The sequence below is a fragment of the Theobroma cacao genome, chromosome 10 (genome assembly GCF_000208745.1).
Source record: "Theobroma cacao cultivar B97-61/B2 chromosome 10, Criollo_cocoa_genome_V2, whole genome shotgun sequence".
NCBI lineage: Eukaryota > Viridiplantae > Streptophyta > Magnoliopsida > Malvales > Malvaceae > Theobroma > Theobroma cacao.
This window is the reverse complement of record NC_030859.1, coordinates 216,678-234,178: the sequence shown is the minus strand read 5'-3', so window position 1 is coordinate 234,178 and position 17,501 is coordinate 216,678. Positions and strand designations below refer to the sequence as shown.

Sequence of the window (17,501 nt, the reverse complement as noted above, 5' to 3'; positions counted from 1 at the left end):
AATTAAATTTATAAAATTAATTTAAAAAAGAGATAAGAATAAAACAATGAAACTATTTTTTGGATAAGTAATAAAAAATAAAATAATTAATTAAATAAAGTTAATAATGACTTACTAAAATTATTGGGGGATTGCAAAATTATTTTTAGTGGATTAATTCTAAATAATTATAAAGGTATAAGATAAAAACGTAGTAATTAAAATTGAAGATAATTTACAAAATTTCATCATTAAAATTAAGAAAATTTTAATATGCGTAATTAATATTCATTTTATTTTGACTTTCCAAAAAATATTCATTTTATTTTAATAATTTTATTATATAAATTATGTAGTTTTTTTTATTTGGCTACTTATATAAATTATGTAGTTTATGAATAATGACTTTCAATATATTAATTTTCTTAATTTTAATTTAATTTCTCTATTATAATCATCGTAATTAACAAAATATGATTATATTACTATTAACATATATTAAAGTATAAAAAATCAAATGTTTTTAAAAATTAAAAATTATTTAAATAAAAAAATTTACTTGATAAGATATAAGAAAATATTTTTAAAATATCAATATTTTAAAATAATTATCTTTAATTTATTATTATTTATAATTTTTCTAAATTAAAATTACTCTCTTTTCGCTATTATTATTTTTATTTATGATATTATGTAATTTAAAATTATTGTTTTATTAAAAATACACCCACGCGAAGCGAGGGACCACTCTAGTGAAATTGACAAGACAACCAAAAGCAAATTGCACTGAACCGGAAAGCAATTTCCTCACCGAACCCCATTAGAGTTGGTCGTCCTTCTGTGTCCATTCATAGACCATCCACTCAGAAACTTCCAATAGAGCTCCTCATTGAAGACAGACAGATGTATTTGCACACAAAAAGTTCTGTGGTCCACTCCTTGGAATGAATATTAAATGTCTCGTCTGTTGGAAAAGATGAGAGCTCCATGTTCTCATTTTCTTGTCATTTCTGGGCTCTGAACCACCATTATTTGAAGAGCAAACCTAACACCAAAAACTATTCCATGTTCAACTTTTCTTTTCTTTTAATAAGGAAGACTAATCCTCTCATCATGTACTTATTTGTCTTGAGGTCATTTTTATTACCGGGCCTTTTTAATAATGAAAAAAGCATTGAAGTCTAATAAAGTGGGTTAATTTTTATTTGGATGCAGTGAAATGTGTTTATAATTAAAGGAACCTACTTCGAAATTTAAAATTAAGATTTTAAGGATCAAAGCTAATGATATTCCCAACATTACAAAAGCAAGGCTATTAGATTTAATTACATTGAAATATTATTTTTAGTCTAAACTTCATCGAATTTTTTGCATGTGGGTATGTTTGTATATCTCATGAAATTATCTTATCTTATAAAAATGAAGAGTACATCTCTCAAAACAGTGATTATTTTGTGCCTATTTAAAGTCACAGAAATCCATCTGAATAAGGAAAAGGCATTTGATTTTGAGCTTCTTATTTGAACTTTAGCAGCATGCTAGTGTTTATGACATGCACTTGTATTTAATTGTTGGAACTTCATGGATGCAAAATGGCTGTTATTAATAGAGAAGAAGACTGTACATGATTTGATTAAAGGGGAGGGGCCGTTTTGGCTTGGCAAATTAAGGGGATGCACCTATGGAAGCAGAGCTTTGGGTGTAAAATCCTCCATCTTACGGTGCGGTACACGCCGACTGACCCATGTAGTTTTCATATCCAAAAGTAAAGCAAAAGCAAATTCCACACAACTTGTTAGATAAGCAAGTCAAAAGAAAATTCCACGAAATTTCGCAGAAGGAATCTTTGTATCGCCACATGGAAAAGATAGTCTGCAAGCAATTTTCTTTCCTCACTCAGTTATTCACTTTATCACTCAGAACCTTCAGTACCGCCCAACGTTGAAGACAAACAAATGAATTTGCACCGAAAGCAAATAAAGTTCTGTGGCCCACTCCTTGCGAATAATACCCAATCTCTAATCTTGTTGGAAATAATTTTGTAGCTTTCAATTTGGAAAAATCAGTTGAAGTTTGTGTATCCTTCCACAACATACCAGGGACTTTGAGCAACAGAACCTGATCATAAGTTTTCCCCTTTCTTCCCCATCGATTGCAGTTGCTTTCACCTTCTCATCACAATCACTTCCATCCCAAAGGAGAAACTATGGCTGCAGAATTGGTAGGAGGAGCATTTCTGTCTAGCTTATTCGGCGCGTTGTTTGATAGAATGGCATCTCCTGAGGTATTGAACTTCTTTAGCGGCAGTGTCAATGATGAAATGCTGAAGAAACTACAGATAACCCTGTTGTCCCTTGAGGCAGTACTGAATGACGCAGAGGAAAAGCAGATGAAAAATCAGGCTGTGAAAAACTGGCTCGATGAGCTTAAAGATGCTGTCTATGATGCAGAAGACATACTGGAGGAGATTGCATCGCTCACTTTTTTGCGCAAGCTGAAAGAAGAGCCTCAAACCACCTGGGCGTCTCGGGTACCAAACGTTTTCTCTTTTCCTGAGAGGATGAACCCAAAGTTGGAAGAGATCTTCAAAAGACTAGAACACATTGGAAAACAAATTAATATCCTCGGCCTACGAAATGATGTCAGGGAAAAAAAGCCACCAAAATTACCAACAACCTCTTTGGTATATGCATCTGAAGTGTATGGCAGGAATGATGACAGAGAGGCTTTAATTAAGATGCTGCTTTCAGATGATGCAAGTTGCCATTAATGGAATTTAAAGTCTCGGTTGCAGAGCATGACATCAACACTTCAAAGATAAGGATGTCCGTATGTCAAAACACATGACTTAAAATTTTATCCTAAAGCAGTTAAGCAGTTTTTTTTGAAATAAAGGCCACATGTTGTGAGCCGTTAAAAGACAGCAGTTATAAGTTGTGCTGTCTTTGATCCCCTATTTTTAGAGTAACTGTTTCTTGCTCTTATCCTCTCAATATTTGTGTATAAATACACTTACTGCAGCAGTAAAATTATTAATCATTCCTTGTTTTCAATTTATCTCTTTTATGAAATTCTCTCTTATAAATATTCTCAAAAGATCAACATGGTATCAGAGCGTTTTTGAGTGATCTTAGGGGACCTTGGCAAAATAGTTTCAAAACATTTATCTTTTACAAAATTTTTTTTCTTTATCTGTTCTTTCTGTCAGACTTCAAAAATAAATGGCTTCCTCCAATTACAGCATTGCTGCTCCTCCAGTTTTCAATGGCAACAATTATCCCATGTGAGCTGTAAAAATGAAGGCATATCTAAAGGCCTTCGACTTGTGGGAATTTGTGGAAGTAGGAGGAGATCCTCCTGCCCGACAAGCCAACCCAACAATTGCTCAAATGAAGCAATACAATGAAGAAGTAGCAAAACGATTTAAAGCTTTGTCTTGCATCCACTCTGCTGTCACGGATGCAATCTTTGTAAGGATCATGGCATGTGAATCTGCAAAGGAAGCTTGGGACAAGATAAAGGAAGAGTTTCATGGTAGTGATCGTACAAGGCAAATACAGATTTTAAATTTGTTGAGAGAATTTGAAGTGCTAAAAATGAAAGATGAAGAAACGATGAAGGATTATTCTGATAAAGTTTTAAGAGTTGTAAATCAATTAAGACTATTTGGTGAAAATATAACAGAAAGAAGAGTTGTCAATAAATTTTTGGTAAGTTTGCCTGAAAAATTCGAATCAAAAATTTCCTCTCTAGAGGATTCTAAGGACCTGACAACTATGTCAGTATCAGAATTAATAAATGCTTTACAAGCTCAAGAGCAACGCAGAGCATTAAGGCAAGAAGACCATGTTGAAGCAGCCTTGGCTGCAAGAAGAGTTGACAAACGAACCAGTAGTGGAAGTCACAAGAAGTCTGAACATGAGAAGAAAGACAAAGATAAGAGGTATGAAGAAAAGAAACAAAGAAAGAAAGGGCAATTTCCACCATGTTCCTATTGCAAAAAGAAGAATCACATTGAGAGATATTGTTGGTATAGGCCTCATGTAAAATGTAGAGCTTGCAATCAAAAGGGACATGTTGAAAAAGTTTGCAAAAACAAAGAAAATTGGGTTGAAGAAAAAGCTGCAATTGTGGAACAAAAGGAAGATGCTGAAGAAACACTATTTATGGTTATTGAATCAAATGACTCAAAAAAAGACAGTATTTGGTTGATTGATAGTGCCTGCTCCACGCATATTACAGGTAAGATTAAGAATTTTCTTGATCTAAATAAAGCCTACAAGTCAACTGTGGAAATTGGAGATGGAAATTTGCTAAAAATTGAAGGTCGTGGCACTGTTGGTATCACTACTAAGAAAGGTATGAAAACCATTGCAAATGTTTGCTTTGCACCTGAAGTTACTCAAAACCTTCTAAGTGTAGGGCAGTTAGTGAAAGAAAAAAATTCACTTTTGTTCAAAGATGAACTGTGCACGATTTTTGACCCATCTGGTAGAGAAATAGCAACTGTAAAAACGAGAAACAAATGTTTCCCATTAGATTTGAATGAAGCAGGTCATATGGCTTATAAATGTGTTTCAAATGAAGCTAGGTTGTGGCACAGAAGATTAGGCCACATCAACTATCAGTTCATAAAGAACATGGGATCTTTGAATCTTGTCAATGATATGCCAATAATTACTGAAGTTGAGAAAACATGTGAAGTTTGTCTACAGGGCAAGAAAAGCAGGCATCCTTTTCCTAAACAAAGTCAAACACGAGCCACAAATCGGTTGCAACTCATACATACTGATATTTGTGGTCCTATTGGCACTTTATCACTCAATGGAAACAAATATTTCATTTTGTTTATTGATGATTTCAGTAGGTTTTGCTGGATATTTTTTCTTAAGCAAAAGTCAGAAGCCATTCAATACTTTATGAAGTTCAAAGTTCTTGTGGAGAAGCAAACTGATCAGAAAATTAAAGCCTTAAGATCAGATAATGGCTCAGAATACACTTCAAATGAGTTTAAAGCCCTGTTAACTCAAGAAGGAATCAAGCAATTTCTTACAGTACCCTACAGTCCTCAGCAAAACGGTGTAAGCGAGATGTAGAATCGTACTATTATGGAGATGATCAGATGCCTATTATTTGAGCAACAAATGCCAAAATACTTTTAGGTAGAGGCTGCAAATTTTGCTGTGACTTTGCAAAATTTAATACCCACTACAACTTTAAATTCAATGACACCATTTGAAGTTTGGCATGGATATAAACCATCTATTTCAAATGTGAAAGTATTTGGCTGCATTGCATATGCCCAAGTTCCCCAGCAGAAAAGAACCAAACTGGACTCAAAAACCCAAATCTCAATCAACTTGGGTTATAGCAGTGTTTCAAAAGGATATCGATTGTTTAATGTTGAAACAAAGAAAGTTTTCATAAGTCGAGATGTAGTGTTCAATGAAGACATTCACTGGAATTGGATGAAGAATGAAATTGCAGAAAATAACAATGATAATGTTGCGGTAAACCTGGATGTTTTTGAAGAAGAAGCAGGACATGAGTTAGATGATAATATCGATGACATACCAGTAAGAGGAATTCGATCTTTACAAGATATTTATGAGCAATGTAACGTTGCTATAACTGATCCAAGTTCCTATACTGAAACTACATCTGATAAACAGTGGAAACTTATTATGGAGGCTGAAATGGCAATGATTAAAAGAAACCAAACCTGGATTTTGGTTGATAGACCAAAACATCAAAGAGTTATCAGTGTAAAGTGGATTTTCAGAACCAAGCTAAACTCTGATGGCTCAATAAATAAATTGAAAGCCAGGTTGGTGGTGAGAGGTTTTTCTCAAGTCCATGGTGTGGATTTTTTTGAGACTTTTGCTCCAGTGGCAAGGCATGACACCATTAGACTTCTTGTAGCACTTGCAGGAAGGGAAAAATGGAGGATTTGGCAAATGGATGTTAAATCTGCGTTTCTAAATGGGACTATAAGTGAAGATATTTATGTCGAGCAGCCTGAAGGATTTGTTGAGAAAGGCAAAGAAGACAAAGTCTGTAAATTGATCAAGGCTCTTTACGGTTTAAAGCAGGCACCAAGAGCTTGGTATAAAAAAATTGATGCTTATCTGAGGAGTAACAAATTCTTTTGCAGTGAAAGTGAACCCACCTTATACGTGAAGAGTTCGTTGGGTAAAATCCAACTTATTGTCTCAGTTTATGTAGATGATTTACTTATAACTGGACCAAATAAATCTGATTTGAACAGCTTCAGAAATAAAATGAAATCCGAGTTTGATATGAGTGAATTGGGTGAGATGAGTTATTTCCTTGGTTTGGAAATTCAGCAAAGGTCAGACTTTATCTGCTTGCATCAAAAAAAAATATGCAGGAGAGCTGTTAAAAAGATTTAAGATGGAAGGTTGTAAGCCTGTGTCTACACCACTTACTACTGGAACCAAACTGTGTAAAGATGANTGTGGCACAAAAGATTAGGCCACATCGACTATCAGTCGATAAAGAACATGGGATCTTTGAATCTTGTCAATGATATGCCAGTAATTACTGAAGTTGAGAAAACATGTGAAGTTTGTCTACAGGGCAAGAAAAGCAGGCATCCTTTTCCTAAACAAAGTCAAACACGAGCCACAAATCGGTTGCAACTCATACATACTGATATTTGTGGTCCTATTGGCACTTTATCACTCAATGGAAACAAATATTTCATTTTGTTTATTGATGATTTCAGTAGGTTTTGCTGGATATTTTTTCTTAAGCAAAAGTCAGAAGCCATTCAATACTTTATGAAGTTCAAAGTTCTTGTGGAGAAGCAAACTGATCAGAAAATTAAAGCCTTAAGATCAGATAATGGCTCAGAATACACTTCAAATGAGTTTAAAGCCCTGTTAACTCAAGAAGGAATCAAGCAATTTCTTACAGTACCCTACAGTCCTCAGCAAAACGGTGTGAGCGAGACGAAGAATCGTACTATTATGGAGATGATCAGATGTCTATTATTTGAGCAACAAATGCCAAAATACTTTTGGGCAGAGGCTGCAAATTTTGCTGTGACTTTGCAAAATTTAATACCCACTACAGCTTTAAATTCAATGACACCATTTGAAGTTTGGCATGGATATAAACCATCTATTTCAAATGTGAAAGTATTTGGCTGCATTGCATATGCCCAAGTTCCCCAGCAGAAAAGAACCAAACTGGACTCAAAAACCCAAATCTCAATCAACTTGGGTTATAGCAGTGTTTCAAAAGGATATCGATTGTTTAATGTTGAAACAAAGAAAGTTTTCATAAGTCGAGATGTAGTGTTCAATGAAGACATTCACTGGAATTGGATGAAGAATGAAATTGCAGAAAATAACAATGATAATGTTGCGGTAAACCTGGATGTTTTTGAAGAAGAAGCAGGACATGAGTTAGATGATAATATCGATGACATACCAGTAAGAGGAATTCGATCTTTACAAGATATTTATGAGCAATGTAACGTTGCTATAACTGATCCATGTTCCTATATTGAAGCTGCATCTGATAAACAATGGAAACTTGCTATGGAGGCTGAAATGACAATGATTAAAAGAAACCAAACTTGGATTTTGGTTGATAGACCAAAACATCAAAGAGTTATCAGTGTAAAGTGGATTTTCAGAACCAAGCTAAACTCTGATGGCTCAATAAATAAATTGAAAGCCAGGTTGGTGGTGAGAGGTTTTTCTCAAGTCCATGGTGTGGATTTTTTTGAGACTTTTGCTCCAGTGGCAAGGCATGACACCATTAGACTTCTTGTAGCACTTGCAGGAAGGGAAAAATGGAGGATTTGGCACATGGATGTTAAATCTGCGTTTTTAAATGGGACTATAAGTGAAGATATTTATGTCGAGCAGCCTGAAGGATTTGTTGAGAAAGGCAAAGAAGACAAAGTCTGTAAATTGATCAAGGCTCTTTACGGTTTAAAGCAGGCACCAAGAGCTTGGTATAAAAAAATTGATGCTTATCTGAGGAGTAACAAATTCTTTCGCAGTGAAAGTGAACCCACCTTATACGTGAAGAGTTCGTTGGGTAAAATCCAACTTATTGTCTCAGTTTATGTAGATGATTTACTTATAACTGGACCAAATAAATCTGATTTGAACAGCTTCAGAAATAAAATGAAATCTGAGTTTGATATGAGTGACTTGGGTGAAATGAGTTATTTCCTTGGTTTGGAAATTCAGCAAAGGTCAGACTTTATCTGCTTGCATCAAAAAAAAATATGCAGGAGAGCTGTTAAAAAGATTTAAGATGGAAGGTTGTAAGCCTGTGTCTACACCACTTACTACTGGAACCAAACTGTGTAAAGATGATGGAAGTACCTTGGTTGATGTTACTCAGTATAGGAAATTAATTGGTTGCTTGCTATATCTCTCAGCATCAAGGCCAGATATAATGTATACCACTAGTCTGCTTTCTCGATTTATGCAATCACCTACAAAGACTCATTTAACTGCTGCAAAACGAGTTTTGAGGTATGTGAAAGGGACTCTAAATTATGGTCTTTTGTATGGACAAGTTGAAAATAAAGAATTGGAAGGGTATAGTGATAGTGATTGGGCTGGGAGTTATGATGATTCAAAAAGCACCAGTGGATATTGTTTTTCTTTTGGAAGTGCTATGTTCAGTTGGAACTCAAAGAAACAAGACATTGTTGCTCAATCCTCTGCTGAAGCAGAGTATGTGGCTGCTGCGTCTGCAACAAATCAAGCTCTGTGGCTTAGAAAGGTACTTTTGGATTTGAAGTTTGAACAAATAAATCCAACTGTTCTCTGGTTAGACAATCAGTCTGCTATTGCTCTGGCTAAAAATCCAATTAATCACAGTAGAACCAAACACATCAGGATAAAGTTTCATGTAATACGAAAAGCTGTGACGAACAATGAAGTTGTTGTAAATTACTGTGGTACTGATGATCAAATAGCAGATATTTTTACTAAGGGATTATGCAGAGAAAAATTTGAGTTGCTTAGAAGCAAACTGGGAATGGGCAACGTCGACTTCAAGGAGGTGTAATGGAATTTAAAGTCTCGGTTGCAGAGCATGACATCAACACTTCAAAGATAAGGATGTCCATATGTCAAAACACATGACTTAGAATTTTATCCTTAAGCAGTTAAGCAGTTTTTTTTTAGAAATAAAGGCCACATGTTGTGAGCCGTTAAAAGACAGCAGTTATAAGTTGTGCTGTCTTTGATCCCCTATTTTTAGAGTAACTGTTTCTTGCTTTTATCCTCTCAATATTTGTGTATAAATACACTTACTGCAGCAGTGAAATTATTAATCATTTCTTGTTTTCAATTTATCTCTTTTATGAAATTCTCTCTTATAAATATTCTCAAAAGATCAACAGCCATGAGTTAGGAGTGATTAGTATTGTGGGCATGGGTGGGCTTGGAAAGACTACTCTTGCTCAGCTTGTCTACAATGACAGCACAGTGACAAAGTGGTTTGAGCGCAAAGTATGGGTCTGTGTCACAGAAGAATTTGATGTGCAGAGGGTAACGAGAACCATCATTGAAGGGCTCACTTCTACTACTTGTGATATAAAGGACCTTAATCTGCTCCAGATTCATTTAAAGGACAGACTTCAGGGAAGGAAATTTCTTCTTGTTCTAGATGATGTTTGGAACAAGAAATATGCTGATTGGGAAGCACTGAAACGCCCTCTTAAGTCTGCAGCAGAAGGTAGTAAGATCATCGTGACAACTCGTGACGAAGGTGTTGCATCTGTCATGAGAACTACAACATCAAGTTATAATCTAAAGCAGTTATTGGAGAGAGATTGCTGGTCCTTATTCACCAAGCATGTGTGCAGCGGCAGTGGAAATACTACTATTCGTCCTGAATTAGAAGCCATGGGTAGAGAAATTGTGAAAAAGTGCAAAGGCCTACCTTTAGCCATAAAAACCCTTGGGGGTCTGTTACGCATGAAAGTTGGTGCCAGGGAATGGGACAAGATACTGAAGAGTGATATTTGGGAGTTTTCGGATGATGAAAGTGATATTCTTCCAGCCCTAAGGTTGAGTTATCACTATCTTCCTTCGTATCTAAAACCATGCTTTGCATTCTGTTCACTTTTCCCCAAGGATTACAGATTTAAGAAGGAAGAATTAGTTCTATTGTGGATGGGAGAAGGCTTATTAGACCACGCCAAAGGAAAAGGCACGATGTTGGAAGAAGTAGGCGATGACTACTTTGACGAGCTTGCATCAAGGTCGTTTTTTCAGCGATCAAGTGGTTCTTCGAGAACGTGGTTTGTTATGCATGACCTAATAAATGATTTGGCTAAGTTTGTATCGGGGAAATTTTTCGCAAGGTTTGAGGATGATGGCTCTTGTGAAATTAATAAAAGGACTCGTCATTTCTCTTATCTGCTTACACATTGTGATACATCTAAAAAATTTGAAGCCTTGAATGAAGCCAAGTATTTGCGAACTTTTTTGCCTCTAGACAAATATAATAAGTATGATTGGGTGCTCCGGAGAAGTGTTAGTGACATTGTAACACAGGATCTGCTGCCCAAGTTAGGGTGCTTAAAAGTGCTCTCTTTATCTCAGTATCAAAATTTCGATGTGTTGCCGAATTCGTTTGGCAATTTGAAGTTATTACGTTATCTTAATCTCTCTTTTAATCGTATCAAAATATTGCCTGAATCGGTGAGTGCTCTGTTTCATTTGCAAATTCTATTACTATCCTATTGCCACGACCTTGTTGAGTTGCCTACCAAATTGGGAAGGTTAACCAATTTGCAACATCTTGATCTTAGAGGCACGAAGTTGAAAGAGATGCCAGCACATATGGGTGATCTAAAAGATTTGCACAAGTTAACTACATTTGTTGTAGGCAAACACAGTGGGTCCAGCATCAGCGAGTTAGGGGAGCTCCAACATCTTCGTGGAACTCTTTCCATTTCGAATTTACAGAATGTTGGTTTTTCTGGAGATGCTTTGAAGGCCGATTTGAAGGGTAAAAAGAAACTGCAAAAATTAGTGTTGCGTTGGAGCGCTGAAAAGGCAGATGTACCTAACTTTGTGCCTCAGAGAGATTTAGAACATGAAAGAAATGTACTTGAGCAGCTACAGCCTTCTCCAGATCTGGAACACCTCAAAATTTTCGGTTATGGAAGTGCACAATTTCCAGAATGGGTGGGACATCATTCCTTTTCAAAAATCGCATGCATGGAGTTGAGCAATTGTGAGCATTGCTTGTACTTGCCAGCTCTTGGACATCTTCGATCTTTGAAGAAGCTGCATATCAGAAGACTTGCTCGAGTAACTGCTGTAGCTTCTGAGTTCTATGGGAATGGTTCTAGTGTAAAGCCCTTTGAATCACTTGAAATACTGACGTTCGAGAAGATGCAGGAGTGGCAAGAGTGGTTGTGTTTGGGAGATGAAAATGGAACTTTCTCTAGTCTCCAAGAACTATACATAATAGATTGTCCAAAGCTGACTGGAGATCTACCTAAAACACTTCCTCTTCTAAGAAAACTTTGGATTGAAAATTGTGAGAGGCTTGCTAGTTGTCTCCCGAGGGCTCCTGACATGTGTAAACTGAAGTTAGTGAGTTGTGATAAAATGCAGCTGCAGGCACTACCAACAGAGCTGCAAGAATTAAAAATTGAAGAATGCAGTGTCCAACATTCCATGCTGGAGATGATGCTGCAGCACTGCACTCGTCTTGAACAACTTTCTATTAGAAGTTGTTCTCTTGAGTGCCTTCCTGAAGGTCGTCTACCTGTTTCCTTAAAGAGATTGAAGATTGATAACTGCGGTGAGCTTGATTTTTCTAGAATCCTCTTGTACACATCTCTGCAAGTATTGAAGCTAATTGGAGCCCATGATTCACTAAAATCATTCCCATTAGGCTCTTTTCCTAACCTGAATAAATGCCTGTTCAAGCATTGTACAAACATCAAGTTCTTATCTGCATTAGAGGGACCTGACCAGCAGCATCTCCAATCTCTTGATGATATATGTATATCCGACTGTCCTAATTTTGTATCTTTTCCCCAAAGAGGATTATCTGCCCCTAACCTGACAACGCTTTCTCTCCACAATTGCAAAAATTTAAAGTCACTCCCCGAGCATATGCACTCCCTTCTCCCATCCCTCGACTATTTGAGTGTTTCAAATTGTCCAGAGATTGAGTCATTTCCAGAAGGGGGCTTGCCATTCAAATTAAAATATCTTGAAATTAATGATTGTAATAAACTTATTGCTAGTCGAATGGAATGGGGATTGCACAAACTCCACTGTCTTACACATTTCATGATGAATGGAGGAGATATGGAGTTCTTTCCAGATGAGCAGCTGCTGCCATCCACTATTACCAAGCTGGGCATTGGGAGTCTTCCAAATCTCAAAACTCTGGACTACAAAGGGCTTTAACACCTTACCTCTATTCAGGAATTGAACCTCGATAGCTGCCCAAAGCTCCAATCCATGCCACCAGAGGGGCTCCCTGTCTCCTTTTCTTCTATGTCCATTTCCCGCTGTCCATTGCTGACAAAACGTTGCCAAAAGGAGAAAGGTAAAGATTGGGCCAAGATTTCTCACATCCCATTGATAATAATTGATTATCATCAAGCCGTTGTCGCATGAACTCGATGTCTCAGAGATTTCATTTGGCTCAGGTATCCCATCTGCACTGTACATAACAACATTTTTTACTCGTTCCTTTCATTTCGTAAACTTTTGAGTTTTGTCTATAATGTCTCTCTTTATTTAACATATTTTTTTTTTTAAAAAAAGTTCTTTCATGAATAGTATTGAGGCCTTTCAATTGAGTTTGTTTTCCTTTTCCTTTTAGTGTAATAACTTAATTCTTTTTCCTTCTTTCTCCAGATTTATTGAAGCACTACAAAGAAACTATGGATGTATTATACCAGAGTTGAAAAGTCTCCCTAATGAATATAAGTTTATTCAGATTGAGGTGTATGCTATCCTGATAAGTTGGCTAGCATGTAGAAAATGATAGATAAAGTGTGTGTCTGTATATGCATCAATTTTGAACTTTTCTCTTGTGTGATTTTCCTTAATTAGCTGGTCTATCAGTAACCGTTATTTATTTTTTGGGTTTAGGATATGTCCCTAATATGAGATAAGCTGCATATAATGAAACAGAACACACCTATAACCTAGTAGTCAATCAGCAGGAACAACCGAAATTGAGAACCATTTCTTTTTGAAATGCATGGCTCCTGCACAATCTTCATACAAAGCTCTCTGGTTTACAAAAAACTCCCAGCACGCATCGGTGTTTATCTCTATCTTTATCTTCTATAAAGAATATTCCTTATCTTAAAAGGTTTCCTGTTTTATTTTTCCTAATTTTATTTAGAAGAAATGAAACAAGAAAAGGTTAAAAGGGCCAGGAAAGAGTGAGGCTACTGAAGTTCTTTTTGTTTCAGTATACTTGCATTGGTTCTGGTTTTCCTGCTCGCATGAAGTTGAACTTCCAAATCATCATTCCTTTGCTCATTCTTTTCTTATTTTTTTCAAAATCCATCTTGACATGCGGTTTGAAAGCTTCCAGGTCTATGAACCGACAGAAAAAAGAAAAGGAAAATGAGAGTACCATAACTCTCATTATTAGTACACTACATTTGTTTTTAATATGACTAAAATTTGTGCTACATATAGCGGTATAAGTGAGTTCATATCTTCCATCGGAAGCATTTTTGCATTTGGTGATGCATTCTATCCTTGCCGTTGTAAGAAACATGAGAACCAAATTTACTTGGTGATCATTGGACATTGTTTTGGTTGCTTTACTTGTCATGTCATTGTGAATCTTTGTAATTTACTGTCTTATGCTCAACACAAGTTTTTAAAAATTTTCTAATTGGAAATTAATGTGTCTGACAATACAGGTAAACACAATAATTGAACTTCCATATATGATGAATTTTACAACTATTTTTGTTGGTTATAATGGAAGAAAACAACCTTGTCCAGCACATATCTTCCCTTTTATGTCAAAAGTAACAAGAATTTAGAATTCCAAGCAATGAATCTTACATGCTCAACTTCTTTTAAATAGCAGAAACCATATGGTCCCTGCAGTCTTGAACCAACGCACTGCCACAGACAAAACAGATTGAAGCCATGAAGAGCCTCTCCTTCTCCTTCTCCTTCTCCGCCGTCCTACTGCTTCTGTTACTTTGTTTTGGTAAGGTTTCCATTATTCACTAAAACCTATGCAGCCCTTTAGCATTAAAAAACAAAAGTAGGATAGAACTGTAAAGAAATGAGTCTTTGAATGGTGTGAAGATTAATCATTAATCAGACGTTTGTTTTATGATTACAGGCAATCAGCTGATGATGGGACAGAGCTCAGATTGTCAGCAATCATTTCCGGATCCAGGCTGCACACAAGATGAATGCAATAATCTTTGCATTCAGCATTTTGGGAAAACTGGGAAATATGGAGCTCCAGTTTATGGGGTTTGCTTCATGATTAGAACTTGTATCTGCCGTCAATGTTAAAAGCCAAAAGTTACAACTTAGGCTAGTTTATCTTTGTCTTGCTTTGTTTCTGGGACAAACAAAGAAAGTCATTGAAGTTCAATAAAGGGGATTTCTATTTGGATGCAGAGAATGTGTTTAAAGGTACTGAATAATAATTAAGAAACTTGAAGTTGATGAGCTGAAGTTGATATTGATCACAACAGTATATTTAATGAAACTGCAACATTATTTTATCTAAACCTCAAAGAAGGTTACCGAGATAACTTTGTCATAAAACAATCCTTTTTTGTGTGTGTGCATGCGTATATCTCATGGAATAATCTTACAAAAGGGAAGAGCATGTCCCTGAAAACAGACTGCTTTGTACATATTTGGACCCAGCGGTAGAATCGTGCTCCTCTAGAGAAGCGAAACAAGCTGAGCTGATCGATACAGGCTGAAGCCTGCTGATAGACATTAAATCATTAGTCAGTGTCCACCGGTCAACCAAGCTTGACCAATCTTGATGCCTGCTTATAAGATTGGTAGCCTATCAGGCGAATGACTCATTGAAAATATGTACCGGCCTTCAATTCTTCATCTAGATAGCAGGGTGGAACCCTTCGCTTTTAATTTGGATTCCAGACCAAAGAACTTCAATCCTGAGAGCACAAGGTCTGCTGCTTTCTTCTCCATATGTTCAATTAATATTTCATCATACACAATTGTATTAGCTTCAGTTAAAAGTTTGCGCGTTCTCAAATTAGCAAAAACCTTCCTTGCCTCTTCTATGGTCCCGTACTTGCACATACCAGATATAATTGCAGAGTATATAATGTTATCTGGAGGCCAACCTTCTTGCATCATTTCATTCAACACTTCCGTCACTGTCTCACCACCTGATTTACAGGCATGAAGAACAGTAAGAGCGTACTTAAATGCCATGGGCCCATTTGTAACATTCCCCAGGCAATCACGAACAAGCATCATAGCTGCATCGATCTCCCCAATTTTGCAGAGACCTTTCGCAAGAGAATAATAAGCATCAATGGAAGGAACACATGACATCTCTATTATATTATTATGGCAGACGCAAGCTTCCTTAATATTTTCATCTTCTACAAAACATATAATTGCAGTACCATATGTAGAGGAGTCGGGCTCAAAATTCAAACCCTTCATTTCTTGAAAGAGTGATAATGCTTGTTTCACCTTCCCAGTCTTGCGGAGAGCCTCCATTAAGATATTGTAAATTGGAACACCAGTGTAACCTTTCACTTTTAACTCATCAAAGACTTGTATAGCCAAGACTGTTCTTTCCTCCTTCCCAACCACAAATGAGAAGAACTTAGAAAGATCATCAATAACAGAAAATCCTAACTTCTGCATCTGCTCAAGCAACTTGCAAAAGTCATTCATTCGTCTCATCTCTGCAAACGCCACCAACATCGGATTCACGGTTGCAAATTCTGGCTCCAACCCCTCTTGAACAGTAACCTGAAAAAGCTTATAAGCTCTATCAACCCGCCTCGCATCACACAATCCCTCAATAAGTGAATTGTAAATCCCCAAATCAGCTCTGTATCCTGAATCTACCAAATCCTTCAACAAATCACAAGCGGACCCAACCTTCCCATCTTTCACAAATCCTTCAATTAAGACACCATAGGTTGCCCTGTCAATCAAAATCCCTTTATCTTTCATCTCCCTAAACAACTCGTATCCTCTTTGCACCCTCCCTCCCTTACACAACCCTGTAACCAATGTGACATATGCCATCACATCCGGTTCCACCCCATCTCTCTCCATCTCCTCCCAAACAAGCAAGCACCCATCCAAATTCTTTTCCGAAACCAAAATCCTAACCATAGCTGTATAGGCAAAAACATCCGGCTTACATAACTTCTCCCTCATCCTCCCCAAAACCTCCAGCATTTCCTCTATCCGCCCAGCCTTACATAACCCCTTGATCAATATCATGAATGTGATGCTCTCCTCCACCAAACCATCCCCTCTAAAATCCTCGTACACTGACAATGCTAAATCTAAATAACCCGTTTTGACCAACGCATCCATTATCCGATTATACAAAAAAACACGCGGCTTTATTCCAAAATTCTTCATTTTCTGATACACATAGTAAACCCTTTGTCCTCTGTTGTTATCAGCATGCATTCGTATTAAAATTTCAAACTGTTTTTCAGTTGGTTGCTTCCCTTGGGAATCCATTAGCTCCGGTAACTGATCAGCAGCTCGAAAACGACCATTTCTATTGAGGCAATAAGCTAAAGCATTGTAAGAAGCGAAATTATGTTTAAATCCTTTCTGCTTACCAGCCCAATGGAAGAACTTGGAAGCCAGAACGGGGTCGTTCTGGACTTTGAGCACTTCCGCCACCAGCGAGGCGGTGACGCGGCGGAGCTTGTTGAGTTCAAAGACCACGGTTTGTCCCCACGTATACCGGCTCTTGCGGAAGGCGTCAACGATGAAGCGGGCGATTGGAGAGAGTTTCGGGTTTTGGTACGGATTGGGAGTGGACGGTGGTGATGGGTTCTGGGAGAGATAATACGGGTCCCATTTGCGGAGATCGAAGGGTGGTGAAGGTTGTGGAGGGGTTTGGGGAGTTTTGAGTATTTGGCGGTTGGAAAAGAGGCCACCGTATACGACAGGGCGGTTTTGAGAAGGCTTGCGGTGGCCGTAGAAGAAGTAGGGTTTTGGGGTTTTAGCTGGGAGAGACTTGGGTGGCATTTCGGATTCTATTGGGTTATTTTCATGTCCCTTTGACTGTCATCAAGGTTTCAGTTTTGCTTCTCTCGAGTTCCTGACAACGTTTACATTATATATTCTTACTGGAAAGTAGGGGCCTTTTCGTAACAAAGCCAACCGACGTGTTTACGTAGAGTCTTCGTACACACGAACTCTGTTAAGTTCCACACTTCCCAGTTCTATACTTCGGTTGTGTCTTTTACGGTTGCTTAACTTGCATCTCTTTCAGTTTCAATGGTCCCTAAAATCTATTACGTT

At 37.1% G+C, this 17,501-nt stretch overlaps 2 protein-coding genes across 3 annotated transcripts in view; one reads left to right on the top strand and one right to left on the bottom strand.

Annotated features, from left to right (window-relative positions):
* The window catches only part of LOC18585736 (putative disease resistance protein At3g14460), a 22,679-nt gene extending 8,056 nt beyond the window's left edge, over window positions 1-14,623 (top strand). Inside the window, exons 1-4 of one of the 2 annotated variants that reach the window (XM_018129061.1) lie at window positions 1,451-2,741; window positions 9,379-12,661; window positions 12,873-14,199; window positions 14,338-14,623. In XM_018129061.1, coding sequence (XP_017984550.1) covers window positions 2,186-2,741; window positions 9,379-12,416 — 3,594 coding nt within the window. In that variant the 5' untranslated portion in view covers window positions 1,451-2,185 and the 3' untranslated portion in view covers window positions 12,417-12,661; window positions 12,873-14,199; window positions 14,338-14,623. Of the gene's footprint in view, window positions 1-1,450; window positions 2,742-9,378; window positions 12,662-12,872; window positions 14,200-14,337 lie in introns of those variants that run through there. The other variant, XM_018129060.1, reaches the window with a different exon arrangement.
* On the bottom strand, window positions 14,337-17,334 carry LOC18585735 (pentatricopeptide repeat-containing protein At4g20740). The gene has a single exon (XM_007008708.2). It carries the CDS (start codon window positions 17,223-17,225, stop codon window positions 15,075-15,077), a length of 2,151 nt encoding a protein of 716 aa, XP_007008770.2. The 5' UTR covers window positions 17,226-17,334; the 3' UTR covers window positions 14,337-15,074.